Raw genomic sequence first — 14,991 nt, 5'->3', positions numbered from 1 at the left:
ATCTTTAGCAATGCACTAGTTACCATATCAAAATTTGGAAAATAAACTAATCTCAGAAAAGCCATTTCTGTAACCTTCAGAGATTAAAAGTGTTTCTCTTTCAACTGACAATTAAAAGTTCCATTAATGCTAACTCAATGAACAGAATTAGTTTTCATTTGTACCAGGTAACTAAAGGCATTGCTTCTAACACTGCCTCCTCAATGGAATGCTTTTGTGCCTATCTGCATTCTAACTACTTTCCAGATAATCCAAATTTTTCCTTAAATCAGAAAGACTGTTTAATAACTAGCTTTACTTTGCATTTTTCTGGAATCAACATTGCCAACCTTGCCTTGAAAGTGCTTATGCAAGTGCTAATGTGTTGGGGTTTTTTTTGTTTACCCGAGTCAGATGCTTCTGTAGGCTCTGAAAGACAATGAAACAGTTTTCATTACTACATGTGCTTAGACCATATAGTGCATAGTATTATCTTTTAACACTTTTTATATGCTATTAACATTCCAGGCATCTATTTCGTACTATAAAGTGTTATAATACAAGGTCAAAAGAACAATAGCAAGATTTTCCAGGAGCACAGAAAGGTTTCTTTATGGTTATTTTGCACTTAAACCCATACCATTAAACTGCATTTAAGTATATTTACAGAGTGGCAAATTTCAGACAGAAGTCACATTCCACTTCAAGGAGAGAACACTGATCAGGAGTCCTGACCCCACATCTCTCCCTGCTCTTCCACCAAGCAATTTTCAGAATAATTTGCCATCTGGCAGCAGAAGTTAAGTTTGGGTGCTGCCTAAAGTTGCATTGGCAGAGGAGGGAGGTCATTGGATCACATAAGGAGTTTCAAGTATTTTTGCATCAGTATGCACTGATTGGGAAGAACTGTTCAGTTTATAGAAGCACCAATCTCATGCACTCATGCACACAACAGCCTGAAATAATCCAGTAGTGCTGCTCAGCCTTTCTGATCAATGAGGCCACTGCACTTTTCTATTACTTAAGAGGACCTTTGCTTCTCTCAAGCACCAGACCTGCCATCTGTGCACTCCCCTGTGTTCTCCAGGACCAAAGGTTGCTGACAGCAATTCTTATGCCAGCAACTGAAAGCAGAAATAACTGATTTAGGCAAGATAAACACTTGAGCAACTGCTCCAGCCCATTATATCTCGAGGATAGCCCCTTAGTTGCCCCATCACATACATATAGGCATACAAGTGAGAAGCAACACTCACCCGCTAGCTGGTTGCCACTGAAACAATTCATTTATCCCACAGCTCGCTGCATGGGATCTCCTGAACAGAACCTGAGAAAGACATTTCCGAGAAGCATCTATGAGCTGGTAGTGGGCTATATATAGGCCAGGAGATGTTAGTTGAGCACCTGTATCTGCAACAATCTTTGCTCATTTTTGTCTCCTGAAAGAAACATCTGAAACTTCTTTTCCCTGCCACTCAAACACTCTCTGAACACTCTGGGTTCCCTTTGAGATTAGTGGAAAATAAACACTGACTTTCAGGAAAGGGGAATAAGTTTGAAGTCTAGCAAAGACATTTGAGAACCTGTTCTGTTAAACTGTATTTGGTCTTACCTATTTACTTCCAAGTATTCTATTCAGGAGAAAATAGCCAATTATGAAAAAAACTGGTCCAAATTAAATTAAAAGCAGTTTGGCGACAGCCTCAAAAATACATCCCAACAGTCAGCACTGCCTCCAAGTGAGTTCCTTAAGTGCCTAGTAGAATTTGGAACTAAGCCATATTCCTCTTTACTACTCCACATATTTATTGCCACTCCCTGGGACGTTTTAATCAGTGGAAAGAGCCAGGAAGTGACTCAATTTTTCCCAAGCAGTCCTATAATCCTACTGTGACTTCTAAAAAGGAAACAAAACCAGGAAAGCCTCTTAAATCCAGAACAATGTATGACACAGAGTTGTTTCTTAGTGAAATAAACTGTTTTCAAACCAGCCACTGATGCACAGCCTAGCAGGTTCACCCTAAACACCAGTGAAAAGAGGGGAGCCAGAGAACTATATTTGGTACTTCATTCATTACAAAACCAACAAACAGTGCAACAGAAAAAATAATCCTCTTTGAAATGGAAGCTTTGGGAGGCAATTGCAGCATTTGAACATTAAAGAGACACTGAGGACTCTCTGAAAGAGAATGGAAAGCATGGGAGCACAGGATAGACCAGGGAGGCGGTCCCTTATGTAACAAACTTGTTTTGAGAAAGAAATGAGACTACAGAGTAAGTTGCTGAAAAAGTTAGTGATGGCCAAGGACAATTAGGAGGCAGAGGAATTCTTCCATGTGCCAATCTATACAGAGAAAAATTGGATTTAATTAGCATCTTTCATCATGCCTCCAAACAGACAAAAATGTAGGGCATGTCTCTTTCCATAGGGGAGAAAATTTCCTTTTCCTGTGAGGTTGGTGCGGGACCAATATCTCAAAGTATGTGCCCTCAGAAAAACCACGCAGACAGAAGGATGACAACACTATAATTAGGACACCAGTATTTTGCATTATGGGAGCTTATTTTTTTCTTTAAATTTCAGTCAAATGTATTAGCGTGCAAATGTTTTGAAGATTCAATTCTCATTAGGGAAATCAGAAGTCTTTGTGGGGGAACAAAGGCTAGACACAGTGGAATGAATAAGGAAAGGCAAAAATGAAGCTGAATAGGCAGTAAAACCTACTGATAGAGTGGAATAGGCTCTCATAGGAGGTGAAGATCCAAGGCTTTTGGCAGGTAGCTAGCCTAGATGAGCTAAATTTTTTTCCTTACACTGGAAGCTGTGCAACCTTCAAAAAACCCAATGGAGACTTAATTCTAGTTGCATTGAAGAAAGTAATGTACAATAAATCTTTTTATTAGAGGAAGATTCATGCACGCCATCTACTTCTGTAACACATAAAGCAAAACAATAACACACCCCTGGACTATTGGCTGTAAATTAAGCATCAGACTGTTCTCTCCAACCACAACCAGGACTTGGATCCTTCAGGTCTGCAAACAGTACATAGTCTTTGTAAGAGCTAAGCTTAACATCAGTGTCCTTTTGATATCAAGTTACAGATGCTTCTCATTCGCAACAACTTCAGCATTCAAAACATAACTTGAGCTGAACACTTGCTGACATGCATAAATCAAGTAAACAGCTGCTTTGACCCCCTGTCTCAGTACAGAAACGTATGCAGGATGAAGGAACGAGACATGCTATTTTGGGTGACTCTTCAAGCTAACAGGTCAGAGGGCTGGAGATTATTCCCACTGCATTCTCAGCGCAACAGCACAGTGTGGGGAGGCTCTTGCATATCAAACAACAGTATTACATTGCTGCTCTAAAAATAACTTTAACATTTAATCATCTGCCCTACGCTGTCACTTCCAAACTATCCCACATTACACCCAGTTACAGACAATAGGCACGCTGATGTTGATACAGATACTAAGTTATTCTGTCAGACTCAAATCAGGAATATGACTAACTCCCATTCTGACTCACTATACCAGGAAGAGAGGAAAGTTTTCTGTGAAAATCAACACAAAAGAAAAAGGCTTCCAAACAGTTACAGCTCCCACTGAGGAGTTTAGTTTAAACAAAGAGTTTGTTTAATTATTCATGCATCCTTTTAATCTGTCAGCATCTAGTCAAGGATAATACCATCTGTCTGCAATGTCTTAGTGGAGGTAAGAGAAACAAAACAGTTAGAAAAAAGCTGTACTAATTTTCAAACAGTGATAATGGAGTAATTTCTTAATATACTCGCTTTATTGCAAAATCACCAGAACTAATGCCTTCTACTGATTTCTTTCTGTAACACTAAAACAATGCTTATTCTGCTGGATTAACCACTGGAGGTATGTCTCCTTCATTTTTCTAAATAAGGGGATGTAGCATCAGAAATGGAAAGTTAGCCTTAAAATACAATGGTTTTGTTTGTTTTCTTTTTTCAGCTCTGAGGATGAGAATGGCAAAGCTGGGGAAAAAGGTGATTTAACAGCTATAATAACATGGAAGTAAATTTTACTACTCAAAGCAGAATAAAGCTAAGAAGCGTTTCTTCAACACAGCTTTTTTGGATCATAATGCTTGTTTTGCTCCTCTGTTTTATGCATATGGGTAATTTTGCCCTCTGCATAATCCAATGGACTTTAACAGACTTCTAGATTTGACCAACTGTCACAGACACAAATCACATCCTGGATTTTGCTGAAAGTAGTGGAAAGTTACCCAAGACCATAAATGCAGCATATTCAAGTACGAAGATATGTGCATACCTATTCCCACAATCAGGAATACGTTGTTGCTATATAAACAGAGCAGATAAACATCCAGCTCCAGGGAACTTCACAGGACATTGTTTCACTTCAAAGTGTGCCAATCTACCTGAAAATGCCATCCCAGCATTTTTTCTGGTGAAAGCACTGGTTAATAAAAAACTAAACATGAGAGACAGGAGGAAGAGGAAATGTAAATATATAAGCCGGTTTCTAAGCATACCACCTTGGCCAAAATTTAAAGCATTCCTTTCTAAGCAACAGCAAACCAACCCAAAATATAGTAAAATCAATATTTAAACATACAGCTACCTTGTAGAGCTCCACAGCCCACCCCCCTCCTGTTTTAGATACGACAGTATAGCCACCCTCAGACTCTGCTCCCTTCTCCACATCACATAAATACTGCCCACCCATAACCTCGCAGACTGATCCTGTGCACAACACTACAAGCAGCCTGACCACCCAAGTCTGCTTTCACCTCATAGATAGCTCAAAAAGTCCTGCTTTCCCAGGAAACTGGTTGCCAGACAGGCTGTCCAACAAAAAAAAAAAAAAATTAAAAAAAATAAAATAAATTTTAAAAAGTGCTTAGTACACAGATGTCAGTTGGCCAAAGAGCTAAAATTTTTGCAAGCTCCTGTCAGAAATATTGAGTTGCCAAAGGCTTGTCCTGCAGCTGCAACCAAAGGGCTGCAAGAGGGGCAGCCACTGCCGGTCACAGCTACCCAGCAAGGTCCAAGGTTCCCATCAAGGACCAGGTTCATTCCTTCCACATGCAGAAGAAGCCAAGGGCCTTAAAGCAGCCATAAGTTACAGGTACACCAAGAAAATCAGATGCAAGTCAGATATTACATAGTTCTTTGAGGGGGAATAGGTGTAGGAAGTGCCTCATAGCACTACATCCTTATACTCAAATAAATACAATCGCTTTATTTCGATAGCTCTTAGACTGAATCATTAAACAGAGAAAGCTCAGGTTGTGTTATTCTAGTATGGCTGATTCAAATTACACACCAGCAAAAAAAAACCACCACAATTTTTGCTGGTCTTCCTTGTTTCAAAGTGGGAAACTGAAGCTACTACCTCATACTGAGGCACGATGGCCACAATCAGCTGACTTAAAGCCCCTGAACGCTTCGTGGCTCCCAGGCTGAAGTGGGTGATGGTCTCAAATTTTAGGACTTGTCAGAGTTGATTACCTGGAAAGTGGAATATTGAGGGGGAAAAAAAAAAAAAGCAAATAAATTAATTGAACTATATGTCTGTCCTCTGTTTTGGGATGTTTTTTTGATTGTTTTGTAGTGGGATTCTATTTTTCCTTATTCTTCTTCTGTTTTTTATTGGTATTGAGAGCAGCAGGAGAAATTACTTTTGAATTTACCTATTTATTTTTTAACTTTTACAACTTCTCAAAGGCTTTTAACAGGATACACCAAAAAAATGATAGGAGAGTGATATGAAGTATTCACAAGCAGCTTTTCTAACAGCAGATTACTATAGACATTCATCCCCTCCCTTCCTGATTATTCTGTACTATTAAATTTAAATGATGTAGAAAAGGGGAAAAAATGCTGCCCCTGCCAGTATTATATTATTCAAAACAGTTTAAAAGAAAGAGGACCAAAGAGAGTTCACAATAGTGAATGCATAGTAAATCTGCAGGAGAAATTCACTACCAATACACGAAAAAAAGTAATGTAACAAATAAAAATAACCCTAGGTGCACACAGCACAAGAAGTAGCTGTTAAGTTGGTGTTACAAACCTCTTGGTTGCGAAGGAAAATACTTTGGAATTATTTTAGATAACCCTCTGAAAATACCAACTCCATATTCAGAAGATGCGAAAATGAGGAAAGCTTTAGGGCTCATTAGGAAAGGCATGGAAAAGAGAACACAACTGTGACACAGCGCTTTGTATTTACAACTCGAGTAGAGTTTGGTCTGCCAGTCTCTGAGGAGACAAACAGAAGGGTAGTGAAGATTCAGAAGCATGAAATGGCTAAATACAGCAGCAGTCATACAGGGAAAAGGACAGTAAGGCACAGACACGAGAGGCCTAGAGAACTGTGACAAAGGCAGGAAGACAAAAAACAAACTACAGATCATTAAACAACAAAATCAAGCAGCAGGCTTACAACAAAAACAAGTAGCACTTCCTCATGGTGATTAAATAAATGGGAGAGCAGAAACATTAGCAGATTGGTTTTGGGTTTGTTTTTTTTTATAATTTCACGCACACTTCATAAATAAAATTCAATCACTATAAGAGTTCACAGTCGAGCTACAGTTTCTAGCTGTACATCCTGGTACAGACTCTGGCAAGAAGATCTTGCTGGAAAGAGAAAACATCACTGCAGTCTTGTTACATCTCCTACTCTAAGCGGTCCCTCCTGCCATTTATGGGGGCAATACTGGGCTCAGTAGATCTCTGCTTTGCCATGTAGCAATTCTGATGCCACATATATTAGCATTATTCAGTTTGTGCCAGATGAATCTGAACTGTTCTAGACCAATATACTAGCTCTATAGCAGCAGGGATATCAGATCATTAATTTGGAGGAAAACAGACAGAAAATGGGGCATTCAAGAGTTGTGTGCTTCCGGGAAGCGGGAATGTTCATCCAAGTGCTGCAGCCCAGAGCATTCCCTCATCCCATATCAGCAAGGACAGAACTACAAGACAAAAAGTCCTTTTCATGTCAGTACAGATGCCACAGAAAATTCCAAATCATCATTAAAGCTAAATGATTTCCCAGGAAGACAAAAGCCTCTCTGAAACAAAATCAAAGCCGGAGTCTTCTTAGTACAGTATCAGTTGTCCGAGATGATCATCATAGATACCTGGTTCGGTGTAATACAGATGTTCAGCCTTAATGGTTTACAACATGTAAAGTGACTTTTGCACAGCGTGAGCAAGACCAGAAGCAGCTACACAGTGGTTTAATTAGCTCATGTACGAGCTAAAACAGATGGTATCAAGCGTGTTTTGAAGCACCCGCCCTGTGCAGATTCTGCTGTTACTCTCACCCAGGTAAGTGAATGCAATAACTGCCCCTTCACACACAGCCCTTAGAGAAGTTGGGATCAGACTGATGCAAGTAAAGAATTTCTTGGAATTACTGTCTGATCACCCCTCCTAACCATCCCTCCACTCACTTACGAGTCTCTTGCTTCAGCCTGTAATGAAGGTCTAAAAGCACTGAAATATTAACTCCTGCATCAAAATGCAGAAAATTGCTGAAGTTTTTGTTTGAACAGTTATGTCCCGTTTTCTTCAGTCATGTGTGTAAACTGTACTCTACGTGGGTACGTTCCTTTCTAAACAGCTTAAGATGAGTGGCAATCATCATGGAAAAGTGGCATAGACATCAAGTAAACACCCATTTTTTAATGTCTAGCTGTATGAACTGCCTGGAATTTAAAGACTGATGTTCTTCATAAAGCTTAAGGCGGAAGGGGGGGCGTTATTAGTTCATCTAGAAACACATCCTGTTTTGGACGTCCTTTACGTGTCTCAACCTCTCCCTGACAAATTAAAGAAAACAACCAAAATAAAGATGCTGTTATTTGAACAAGAGCGCCACGTAGTGTTACAAACCGGGGTGGAAAACAAAAGGTAGCCAGTCTAGCTTTCCCGCACCCCGGGAAGGAAAAACATGGGCGTTATTACACTGAAAATTAAGACTCCTCATCCTGTGAGGATTTTTTAAAAAAACAGAAAACAGCATAGCCTCCAAGTGTAAGGAAGAGGAAACAAAGAACACCCTTCTTTTGTTGACTCCGCAGTCTGCATGTCAGCTAGCAAAAAAAATATGTATTTCCAGTAAAACAAAGTTACAGTGAATTCTATTGCATTTGAGCTATTTGACTCAGTTCTCACTCTAAATATATGCAATAAAACATGATTTATGGTTAAGGCAAGATCAGACAACCCATATTTGGAGGCTGCACTAAAACTCAATCAAAACAGTGAACTACTTGTGAGGCTGATCACAAGTTTCTACTTGACTGGGAGCGCTTGCCTGACGAGAAGAACCCAGAGAGAAACACACCAGTGTTGATTTGTCATTACAAGTTCAATCTGAAAGTAAGAGAAAACTGAAATCTTCTTGATCTCTTCTTATGAAGAATTTTTCTTAACTTCAGGAGGATTCCTTTAAGAAGAGAAATCAAAGAAGAAAAGCAATTTTCTTCTACACAATATTTTTATTGTGGAAAAAAAAATGCAGCATCACCAGTCTCTCTAGAATCAAACTGCCACTCGCCTGTTTTCCTGCTGATACTGAACACTTCCACAGACTTTTTTCTTCTTTTTTTTTTTCCCCTCCCAAGAAGTATACCAGAAATTTTAGAAGTCACTAGAAAACAACACCATGTTGCTTCCTCTTACTAGTCATGCAGGAAAAGGGCAGGAGTGGTGGTGGGAATAAACACTGCATAAAATTAACAAATCTTTCCATCAAATAAGTTACAATACCACACATAAAAACTCACATAAGAAACTATGCAATATTGCCAGCAGTGGGAAGGACCAAGTCATACAAATAGCGACTGACAATTTTGCCAACTTTCAAGCTGTATTAGATGTGGAACAATAATTTTTCTTCTTGACGAAAAGAAATTCTACATTAAATACAGAAAATATTCATAGAATCAGGGAATGCTTTGTGTTGGAAGGGACCTTAAAATGCAGTTCCAACCCCCTGCCACGGGCAGGCACACCTCCCATAGACCAGGCTGCTGAAGGCCCCATCCAGCTTGGCTTTGAACACCTCCAGGGAGGGAGCACCCACAACTTTCTTGGCCAAGTTGTGCCAGTGCCTCACTTGTCGTGAAGAATTTCCTCGTGTCCAGTCTAAATCTTCCCCCCTCCAATTCAAATGCATTCCCCCTCATCCTATCATTTCATGCCCTTGTAAAAAGTTCCCCTCCAGCTTTCTTTTATGCTTCCTCTTCAGGTACTGGCAGGCCACTATAGGTTTCCTCAGAACCTTCTCTTCTCCAGGCTGAACAACCCCAATTCTCTCAGGTTGTCCTCATAGCAGAGGTGCTCCAGCCCCATAATCATCTTCATGGCCTCCTGTGGACCCATTCCAACAGTTCCATATCCTTCTTATATTGGGAATTCCAGAACTGGACACAATACTCCAGGTGGGGTTTCACAAGAGCAGAGTAGAGGGGGAGAATCACCACCCTTGACCTGCTGGCCACGCTTCCTTTGACACAGCCCAGGATACGGTTGGCCTTCTGGGCTGCCAGCTTGCACTGCCAGCTCATGTCAACCTTCTCATCAATGAGCACACCCAAGTACTTCTCTACAGGGCTGCTCTCAATCACATTGTCCCCGATTGCCCCAACCCAGGAGTAGGACCTTGCACTTGGCTTTGTTGAACCTCATGAGGTTCTCACAGGCCACTTCTTCAGCTTGTCAATTTCAGCAAGAATTTCTCCAAGGAAGCCTTTAGGTAGCTTTAATTTAATTTAGGAAACATCCATCATCAACAAAGAAAACAGACAATCCATTTTGCTGCTAAGCAAGATTATTCTTTTCTAGTTTCTATTCGATAGTGTTTTCACCTTACTAAAAGAGACAAAAGCTTTTATTAAGATATTTACATGCATGTTTTTAAAAACCCTGTGTTCACATGCAAATGAAACAACACGCTGTACAGCTATTGTACCACAAAAAGATAGAGCATTGCCTGTAATTTAAAAAGCCATTGATGGTTCCTAGGTTGAGAGATTTTCTTATGCAAACTCATTGTTTACAAGAGTCCCCCAAAAACCTTAGCAGTAGATTAGCCTCTGATTCCAGGCTTTTGAGATCAGAGTTCTCTAAAAAAAAAACACAAATCCACACAACTAGCCAGATGCCTCTTCCCCTTCATCTTGCTTTTTGCCATATTTCTCCATAGTCCCCCTTTCCCAATCTACACAACTCCTCCAGCTTCCCGGAAGAAGGGGAACAATTCAACTGACACTTTCCATTCTGCCCTCAGTGCTGACAAAGAGATCAGCCCTATCTCTATGAATGCTCTTATGGCTAAAGCAGTTACTTGAGCAGCCAGAAAGATCACTGACTGCAAACCTGTAGCTTTCAAGTATGACTTGTCCCTGATACGGGCTGCATTGTGAATTTGAGGAAATGGAGGGAGAGACAGAAATAGACAGCTTTAGTAAATGGAGAGAACCACTATCTGACCCACATGCACAAGTATTTTAAAGCTGGATATGAAAGAGATGTGGCTATAATAGTATACACCAAGCCAAGCCTCACTATTTACTATTCTATCCAATACTTCAACACCTTTCTTCTCAGCTAGCTTAGTAGCCCCAGGCTGAAGATATATTTCATAGCATTACAACTAAAAATCAATACCTTCCAATATAAAAAATGAAGAAGTGTGGAAGCAAAAAATGTTCAGAACTACAAAAACAAATGCAAATCACTGTACTGCACAGCATACGAAGGGTTCATTTCTAAGGTGCCATTTCAAGAGTGTCTTCACATACTTAGGCAAACCATGAACCAAAAAGTTAAACAATACAGTCTCTTTCCATTTCCCATACGTAGTTCATTCATTTAGATAAATCTTTTATTGACTAAAAAAATGCCCTCCCATATTCTTAAAGACATTCCTGTCTCCTAGACATGGCAGCTCAATGGACTCTCAATTAACATTAACAGAAGCTGCTTTCCCTGAAGTCAAACTAATCCCTAATCTACATTTTGCTCAATAGTGCAAATACAACTGCTGAGCAAATAGTTTCACTTCCATTTAAGCATCTAATAAATCTATCCACAGAGGAAAGTAATTCAGAAGAGTTTCACTTCCATTTAAGCATCTAATAAATCTATCCACAGAGGAAAGTAATTCAGAAGCCACAAGCAACTAAAGACAGCAAAACACAGAAATCCATACACACAGATAGGTTCTCCCACTTCGAGCTTTGGCTAAATACAACTAGTTTTAATGTACTTACACTGCAAACACATCTTCTCTTTATGGTTTAGAAACACTGAGATGGATGGGACACAACAGTATTTTGAGCAAGGTAAATAGTGGTTCTACTAAAGGACTGAAGTTCCCAGACCTATGCACCTGTGTAAGCGCACTGCTCTTAGAGCAGAGAGAGTAATTTTGCATTTACCTGCAAAGGCAGACAATAGCATTTAGCTCATGTATCAGCCTGCATTTGTGACATTTTTTCATAAAGTTTTTGTTGTTGCTGGTTTGGGGATTGTTGGTTTTTTTATGCACAGAACTGTCATGAGCAGGAAGTTGTCACATTACATGCCGTTATAACACGGTGAAGTGAAGAGATATGACAGATTCTGGATCCATCTTTCCAGCTTTCCCACTGATATCCACGAAAACTTTAGGGAAATGACTATTAAAACAGCATTTTCAGCACATCATCTCAGTCGTCCTAACCTATGAGCTTCAATCAGGTTAATTACTGCACTTAAAAACAGAGACTTCATTCCTTACTGGGGCAAAGACTCCCATTAAATTCCCATCAGAAGATAGCTTTTGCCGGACTGCAGCATCCTTCTATAGATTTTCATTCAAGCTCTCCCTAACACCAAACGTGACGCGCGTGCTATTATTCTTCAATTACATCTTCAAGGAGGTGTTGAGGGAAAAACTGTCATAGAAAGCATTTCTTGCTGTTTTTTCCAACTGCACAACTTTTCATCACAAAATTGTCAATGACTTATTTCATATTTGGCTGACTGCCACCAGGAAGGCAGTGAGAAATGCTATATTTCCACAGACATAGATGGTTAACACGATCCGTTTAAACAGAAGACCCTGCAAGAGAAGGGGGGGGAAAAAAGCCATAGAAGTGTCAGCCTTTTTATTGGTTTAAGCAAAGAATCATCCCACCTCATAGCAGTTATTCACAGAATTATGACTAACCTCTGCTTCTGCAGATGTGAGCGACTGCAGTATCTGTACTCTGTCATCCTCTATCACTTCAACTGTTCGTGGGAAGAAGAGGAAGAGAGGTTTCCATTTTTATACTGCAAAAGTATTCATCCTGTGACTAAGTACCTAAGTCTTACACAGCATCCAATTTGAAAAAAAAAAAAAAAACACTGGGAAGTCTCATTTGACGCTTCACGACCTGTACTATCACATTCAGCACAAGTGAAAAATTATCCTGGAGTTGACCTACAAAAAGTAACATCTGGACATTGAACTAGCAAAAGATTTTGACACTTTTGCCAGAGTGAAAAATCTAAACAGTAAGTTTTGAGCTGAACAAAATATTTTTTTGGTATAAACTCTTTTCCTTTTCATTTTTAGATGAAAGCTACCTTTCATTAAGAAGTATTTCCCATTAGTCAACATGAGACCATTCATTGTTCAGACATTTCAGGTTCATTTTTCTAGTTCCATGAAGACATTACTGCAGTTAAAGTTTAAATTCATATCTTTTACAATCACTCCTCCACATGGTCACCTTACACAATCTCTGAACTATAATTCTTCTTCAGTTCTGCAGATGTCCGATCTCTGTCTTAGATACAGATAATTTACATGTGTGCAGTCATCTCCTCTCAGTGACACCAACAAGTGAAGCTAAGACACACTGAGTTGGGATTTCACTTTCATTCCCCTGTTCACTCAAAACTGCAAGTGTTTGTGTTCAAGTTTCTGACCGTTTTACTCACACAATAACAGCCATTCATACCAGCGATTTGTCACAATAAAATAAAGACTAAATCTGCCTAAAGTAACCTCCACTTTATCTACCCACCTGGGATAAAATACATGACAAACAGTCAGATTTTTTTGAAAATACTTAAGCATTTCAGTCTGTCCCGTGAACTGGGGTTTGAAAAATAAAAGACTACCATTTAAAACTGCACAATCCTCAGCAAGAAAGGTAACAACAGAAGTTTTGTTGGCTTTGTACCTTTGCATATGAGACAGTAGCTGTGTATTTCCAGAAGCACATCAATACCGACATGCCAGGCTACAAATCCAATCATTGTATAGGTGTCCCATGGGTCTGGTAGGTCAAGTGCTGGTAGATCCATTCCCAAGAACACAGTCACCACTAGTCAGTAAAAACAAGATAAAATCAGAATGCTATGTCAGGATAATTAAAATGTTCTCAACACTTTGGGGAATAGATTTCCCATGAATGTCCTACAACTGCTTGGGGAATGAGGTTAACAGAGTCCATACAGCTAAAAGCACTTTTTTTTTGGCAGTATGAGGGAGAAGACCAAGATAGTTTTCAAGCTGCTCAATGCCCTATCACATCCCAGTCATGCCAACACTAGCATTTCTGACTACCAACAAGACTACAGTCAATGCAACATTTATGCTTAAGCTGCCTGTGGAAACTAATCACAGAATCACAGAATCACAGAATCACAAGGTTGGAAAGGACCCATTGGATCATCGAGTCCAACCATTCCTAACACTCCCTAAACCATGTCCCTAAGTACTTCATCCACCCGTTCCTTAAACACCTCCAGGGAAGGCGACTCAACCACCTCCCTGGGCAGCCTGTTCCAGTAGCCAATGACTCTTACTGTGAAGAATTTTTTTCTGATATCCAACCTGAACCTCCCCTGACGGAGCTTCAGGCCATTCCCTCTAGTCCTGTCCCCTGTCACTTGGGAGAAGAGGCCAGCTCCCTCCTCTCCACAACCTCCTTTCAGGTAGTTGTAGAGAGTAATAAGGTCTCCCCTCAGCCTCCTCTTCTCAAGGCTAAACAACCCCAGCTCTCTCAGCCGCTCCTCATAAGACTTGTTCTCCAGCCCCCTCACCAGCTTTGTTGCTCTTCTCTGGACACGCTCCAGAGCCTCAACATCCTTCTCGTGGTGAGGGGCCCAGAACTGAACACAGTATTCGAGGTGCGGTCTCACCAGTGCCGAATCACTATTAATAATCACTATTAATACTATTAATCACTATTAATAGTATTAAGCCCAGCTTCTTGTTCTGTAAGTGAGTTTCCCCTCTACCATTAATAATATTTGACTATGTTACTGTAAGAATACTGTGCTTAAATCTTCCAAGACAAAATGAAATTACTCAAGATAAGAACAGAACCTCGTTACAGAGATCTTTCAGATTTGTCTGCAATCTCTCTGGTTCTACACAGGTTTTTCTCCCTCAACCTGTGCCAAACAGCCACTTAAAAATCAGACAAAAAGTGGCCAGGAAGAAAAAGAATCTTCAGAGATGCCTGGACTGGAGGTCCGTAGATGTTTTAGATCAGCAATAGCCCAGTTAATTAACTAAGTTCCTATACATCACTTAAATGGGAGTTACAACTATTAACTCCTACTCACCAGCTAGTATTCTAGCTGTTGTACCAGTACTCCAGTGAAACCAATTAAATACTTGCCTCCTACAAAACAATGAAAATCATTTTATCAATTATGTAGTTCAGGAGCCAGAAGAGGGCAGGGGTAAATTAAAATAATATTCAAAGAACATTATTATCTGTTTTAAAAGTAATTCTTTATAGGTAAAAATATTTTTTAAAGAGAGATACTTAATTCCTGTGGCTAGAACTTAGTGAGTTATTTGCGAGTACCTTGGCGCATGACGAGATGGTCTGAAACCTGCCATAAGCAGTTGAAAGATTGTCAGAGCCATCACGGTACAGCCGAGATAGGGATGAAAACCTGCTTGCTAAACACAGGACATATTTCATTAATATCA

At 39.9% G+C, this 14,991-nt stretch overlaps 2 protein-coding genes across 6 annotated transcripts in view; one reads left to right on the top strand and one right to left on the bottom strand.

Moving 5' to 3' along the window:
• Positions 1 to 5,552, top strand: part of PALMD (palmdelphin) — a 55,538-nt gene extending 49,986 nt beyond the window's left edge. The window contains exon 9 of the mRNA XM_009563520.2: positions 3,967 to 5,552. Coding sequence (XP_009561815.2) covers positions 3,967 to 4,010 — 44 coding nt within the window. The 3' untranslated portion in view covers positions 4,011 to 5,552. The remainder of the gene's footprint in view (positions 1 to 3,966) is intronic.
• Positions 5,553 to 8,518: 2,966 nt separating this feature from the next.
• Positions 8,519 to 14,991, bottom strand: part of FRRS1 (ferric chelate reductase 1) — a 29,001-nt gene continuing 22,528 nt past the window's right edge. For all 5 annotated transcript variants that reach the window (XM_054073361.1, XM_054073362.1, XM_054073363.1 and 2 more), the window contains 5 exons: positions 14,864 to 14,961; positions 14,616 to 14,674; positions 13,223 to 13,366; positions 12,220 to 12,281; positions 8,519 to 12,111 (listed from right to left, as the gene is read on the bottom strand). In XM_054073361.1, the coding sequence (XP_053929336.1) occupies positions 12,019 to 12,111; positions 12,220 to 12,281; positions 13,223 to 13,366; positions 14,616 to 14,674; positions 14,864 to 14,961 (456 nt within the window). In that variant the 3' untranslated portion in view covers positions 8,519 to 12,018. The remainder of the gene's footprint in view (positions 12,112 to 12,219; positions 12,282 to 13,222; positions 13,367 to 14,615; positions 14,675 to 14,863; positions 14,962 to 14,991) is intronic.

Source organism: Cuculus canorus, chromosome 8 (genome assembly GCF_017976375.1).
Source record: "Cuculus canorus isolate bCucCan1 chromosome 8, bCucCan1.pri, whole genome shotgun sequence".
NCBI classification, from domain to species: domain Eukaryota; kingdom Metazoa; phylum Chordata; class Aves; order Cuculiformes; family Cuculidae; genus Cuculus; species Cuculus canorus.
This window is presented reverse-complemented; position numbering and strand designations above follow the sequence as displayed.